The sequence below is a fragment of the Branchiostoma floridae genome, chromosome 7 (assembly GCF_000003815.2).
Source record: "Branchiostoma floridae strain S238N-H82 chromosome 7, Bfl_VNyyK, whole genome shotgun sequence".
Classification (NCBI taxonomy): Eukaryota; Metazoa; Chordata; class Leptocardii; order Amphioxiformes; family Branchiostomatidae; genus Branchiostoma; species Branchiostoma floridae.
Genome location: NC_049985.1, coordinates 21,054,160 through 21,059,734, shown reverse-complemented (window position 1 = coordinate 21,059,734; position 5,575 = coordinate 21,054,160). Strand labels below are relative to the sequence as shown.

General features: G+C 41.7%; 1 protein-coding gene across 1 annotated transcript in view; it reads left to right on the top strand.

Annotated features, from left to right (window-relative positions):
* The window catches only part of LOC118420160 (very low-density lipoprotein receptor-like), a 13,382-nt gene that overhangs the window by 5,391 nt on the left and 2,416 nt on the right, over positions 1-5,575 (top strand). Inside the window, exon 3 of the mRNA XM_035826871.1 lies at positions 5,233-5,343. Within this exon, the coding sequence (XP_035682764.1) occupies positions 5,233-5,343 (111 nt within the window). The remainder of the gene's footprint in view (positions 1-5,232; positions 5,344-5,575) is intronic.

Sequence of the window (5,575 nt, the reverse complement as noted above, 5' to 3'; positions counted from 1 at the left end):
CTGTGATACCATGTTTCGTCGCTTCAATTCTTTTTTTTACGTCTATTGCGTTATAATATTTGTAAAATGTAGCCATCTTGCTTTTTCCGCCCAATCTCACTTTTTTGCCTGCTGCAGATGATGTCATCCATAAAACTTACTTGCTGTGGCCTTAGTAAGGTATCCGTAGCTACTATGCTATCCTTTTGTTATTTTGTTTTTCAAACTTGGCTAAGCACATTCCACGCCATCGTTAACACGTCAAAACCGCATACAAAACCACCATACAGACTAATCATTCATTGTTGAGTGACTGTCGTCCCTTTATTGTCCGATTAGATTCTCTAAGACTTTTAGTTTTTTGTGGAAGTGAAAAAAAGCAAGCCACCCTACATCTGTTTGGTTTTTGTCGACCTCACATTTTCTTGGTTTTGGGCAAATAAATTCACTGGTGTTCTAAGCTATGATTGAATCCTGACAAGAGGAAGAAGATAAAAGGAGAACACGCAAGCAAAAATTACACGAGAATTGACTTGTTTTCTTGGACGTTGTGTTAGCAGATGTTTTCATCACGGAAAATGTCTAAGTACTAGGGGGTCTTATCCAGTCGAACTGAACCAGGAACTACCACCACCACCAACAACAACACGGAGATGCATGACGTAACAAGTCAGGGGTTGTTTTCGTTGAGTAGGTCGCTTCGAGTCCACTTTCCCAGTCTTGTTTGTCTATTCGGAGGGGGATAAAACACACGAGAATGGACTTGTTTTCTTGGACGTGTAATCAGATGTCTTCATCACGCAAAATATCTAAGTGGCTATGGGTACCAGCGCCAGCTGTGCAGCCGAGGGTGTTAAAGGAACGTGTTGGCAGCAACCCCCATTTTCACATAATCAAGCCACTTACATCTTCTATCTATTTTAGAACATTACACTACCCCAAAGATTTTTTTTCAAAATGAATAAATCAGGATATTACATTATATTCAAAGTGTGTCAGAGTTACCCCCCATCAAAACTTCCAAAAAGGTACCTCTTTGCTCTCTTGGATAATCAAATAAAGTGAAAGAGAATTTATTGATCAATGGAATCTGTTCATGGCGTTTTACGGCATCTGTGGCACCAGGAAGTGCTTATAATCGTGGGTGGTTGTATCCATCTAGTCTGGTATGTTCCGTCTCAAAGTTTTCTGCATGATACTTGAAATTCCAGTCTCCATCCAGCCACAGATTGGGAAGGATCTGAGAACGGGCTAAACTGGATTTTAACTTTGACTTGAACTTTCAATGACTGGACTGACCGACGAGCCAGGGTAAGATTTTCTGGAGCAATAATTCAAGCCCGTACAAGCAAACTAAACAAAACAGTTGATTCTTTCTTCTGACAAACAGTGACTTACTGACACCACTCCAGAAAATAGCATGGGTGGGGCCGTCACACCAAGGAGGTTAAAAAACACAACATCCTTGGTCAAACTAAACAAAAAAAGTTTGGTTCACTCTACTGGAAAATAGTGTCACCACTCCAGAAGATAACATGGGTCAGATGCCGTTACACTGAACAAAACAATTTGATTCTCTCTACTGGAAAACAGGAAGTACTCCCACTGTGACATGTCCAGCAGTTTTAATGGTAATGGTGGATTGACCCCATAACCACACAACTGTCTACCAGCCAGGAACAATGGTCAGAGACAGATTAATCTGTTACAGTAGTTCTTGGAAAAACAACTTTCTTCAAATTTCAAATCAGCCCATTCAGTTTATGAAAGCTGTAGTAAGATTTGAATCAGTCTTATACTGAAATGAGAAACATGTACAGTGCAATCCGACACTACCTTGGAACAAGGACTGTATAACCTCCTTCCTTGGAACATTTATAATTACACTCCTACTGTTCCGTCATGATTGTTAGTTATTCGTTTGATAAAGTGAACTACAACAGAAAGATGAAGATACCAATGCTGTGTGAGCAGACAGTTGTTTAAAACTGAGACAGAATGAGAGCGAGACTTCTATGGATAGGGTCAGTTCAGTTCAGGAGAGACAATAGAGAACTTAAGGCCAAAGTGAGATAGCAACATTATGAAGTCTGTTACAACGTTAAAAGTCTCCCGTACCAAGCGTACGGAAACCCTTGTCTCTGTGCCATTTCTTTATCATTCATGTGCTGATCTTCCAGTCTGCATCTGAAGGCTGCGTGTATATATCGCTTACATGTCCAAGCCTATCATTCATTCTGATAAATGTTATGACGTAGCTGGCCGGCCCGGGCTTTGATTGCGGAAGCCAGGAGACTATGCTACGGGTCACATCACATTACCTAACAAATCTAGACTTACACTCTATCGTTTGGATCTTGCTGTGCCTAACTTTCCGACAAGACCACAACAGCATGGTGCTCAGTGGACCTTGCCGTCCTTTTGTGGACCTTGCCGTCCATCTCGACAGTGTCCCAACACCACCACACTCATAACTTTCATTTGTCCATTCCATGTAGAAAACATACAAATCATATCCCAACCACTTTGAAATCAAACATCACATCAAATACCAAATCTTGGCTAAACACATTCCGGTTCATCGTTAATACGTCATACAAAATCGCATACAAAACCACCATCTTGCACAAACTAATCATTCATTGTTTTGCGGCTGTCGTCCCTATATTTTCCGACAATTCTGCAGCCACCATTCCACCTTGAACAGACTAATCTGTCATTGTTGTGCGGCTGTCGTCAACATATTTTCCGCAACAACAATTCCGCAACAACAACTTCATAACATTCCACACCACCATTCTCACGTCCTGCAGTTCAATAACATAAAAAAATAAATTCATTCCACAACCCTGAAAAATCTGTCCTCCTAATTTTATATAAACCAGGCCAGGTCCAAACAAATTTGATATTCAATGAATGACCAGTAACGTGGCACCATCCCAGCTATCCAATCGTGATATGACCTTCCTCATACCCAGTGACGTTTGCCAATAGCAACACAGAACACCTCCGTTTGAATATTCAATGATGAAGGTAATGTAACAAGTTAGCACCCTGCCAATCATGCTATTGAATTTTCGCTACCCCTACGCTAGTTCCACCAATATTAACAGCATTGCAACAAAGTAAATTTGAATATTTAAACAGGTACGTCATACATCCCAGTGGTCAAAACACAAACCAATCCCTCCGTTTGTCATTCCCCGGACCGCGGTACTCCAGGCACGACATCTGTTATCTAAAGCATCCAGTGACCGTCACGACAATCAGCGTCCACTCCGGACAGCTCAGCGTCAACGACAGCTAACCTTCCAAACATCTCATTACAGCAAGGCCCAGTGAGCATCATGTTCTTGTGGTCTTGTCGGAAAGTTAGGCACGACAAGATCACCAAAGATAGAGTGTAAGTCTAGATTTGTAAGTTGATATGATGTGATCTGTAGCACAGTCTCCTGGCTTCCGGAATCAAAGCCCGGGCCGAAAAGATGTTAAAGATGACTTGGAATGTTATGAGGTTCTTGTTGCGGACTTGTTGCTGCGGAAAATATAGGGACGACAGCCGCACAACAATGAATGATTAGTTTGTGCAAGATGGTGGTTTTGTATGCGATTTTGTATGTTAACGATGGACTGGAATGTGTTTAGCCAAGATTTGGCATTTGATATGATGTTTGATTTCAAAGTGGTTAGGATAATGATTTGTATGTTTTTATAATGAAGAAATGAAAGTTATATGTGTGGTGGTGTTGGGACCCTGTCGAGATGGACGGCAAAGTCCACAAAAAGATGGCAAGGTCCACTGAGCATCATGTTGTTGTGGTCTTGTCGGAAAGAGGGTAAGTCTATATTGCTAGTTGATGCGATTTGATGTGTAGCACAGTCTCCTGGCTTCCGGAATCAAAGCCCGGACAACTTAAGAACGGACGGTCGGACGTGTTAAAGATGACGTGGAATGTTATGATGTTGTTGTTGCGGGCTTGTCAGAAAATATGAAGACGACAGCTGCGACAGCAATGAATAATTTGTCTGTTCAAGGTGGAATGGTGGTCTTGTATGCGATTTTGACGTGTCAATGATAACGTGGAATGTTATGAGGTTGTTGTTGCTGACCTGGCGGCAAATATGCTGACGACAGCCATACAACCGTTACAATGAATGATTAGTCTGTTTACTGGTGAGCTGTTGGTTTTGTTTTGTAGTTATGCGATGTTTAGGTGTTAACGATGACGTCTGCCATATCATATTCAGGGACCGTTGCAGTAGGACAGGCTTTCTATACTGCCTGTGTCCCCCAATGTGTACTACTGACATACCTGTGTTATCTGTCAATAAAAAGACACTACAATTGTCGCTGTTTCCTTTGTACATGTGCTATATATCGAGACCTTGCTACCATACATTTAGCAGCACCAATTAACTCATACAACAAAATAATCCTTCATGCTTGTGGCTCTTGCCGTCCCACACAGTTTCCGACTGTTCCGACAACAGCACAAGATCACATTTCACACCGCAAAACAAAATGGCGGCGCCCATGTTTGGAAACAAAAATTTTGGACAAGACCGCCCATTAACTATTACGTCACATCCAGAATTGCGCCACACTTCCCGTCATGCACCGCAAAACAAAATGGCGGCGTCCATGTTTGGAAACAAAAATTTTGGAAGCAAAAGCAATACAGGTTTGCGAAAACAATACAGGTTTTGCTATCGCAATGCCTAAACTTGCATTAAATTGCAGTAAAGTCAATTTTCTGTAGAATATATGGTCACGGGCAAACTGAATGCAATGCACTGTTTTCACGTTGTGCAAACATGAAATTTTGCCCAACGTAGAAGCACTGAAAGTCCGTAGGTGTAAAGAGTTTTCGCTTGCAATTCACACCAAATAATAGACCACTATAACTAATGCTGTGCAAATTTATGAGCCAAATCGAAATTTTGACACCTGCCACCATTGTTTGACCCTTAAGGTGCGCTCCGACAGCACTTGTGTCAAGCTTGCGTCACTGCGGGGTTCGAAAGATACTAAACGAATTTCAGAGATAAAAAACGAATTTTCTTTCTTTTTGTGTATTTTGTCGTCTTCTAAGTCATACTTTTACGTATAACACAATATCTACTTGGAGAAAATAACAAAACAGTGACGCAGTGAACGAACCCCGCAGTGACGCAAGCTTGACGCAAGCGCAGTGGGAGCGCACCTTTACAGACCTTCGCCCCTAATTTATAAGTGTGTTATATGTTGTACAGTATGCACCGTTGTCGAGTTCCAATGTGAAAACAGCGGCAGTTGTGTGACGCCATCCGGGGTGTGCAACGGACTCCCCGACTGTGGCGACGCGTCGGACGAGCTGTTGTGTCGTGAGTTTTACACAAATTACTACCGCACATGTTTACGGTAGTGTAGAAGCATTACTTTCCAAACAATAACCATCAATGTTAGTAGATATGTACTTCTATTAGCATCAACTTTAAAAAGTTTGAACATCTGTGACCAATGCCCCGATGATGTTTGGCAAGGTGTTAATAGGTTATTACTGACTCCTTATTGTATACCTGAATTGTGGATAAAACATGACTCGATGCAACGGAC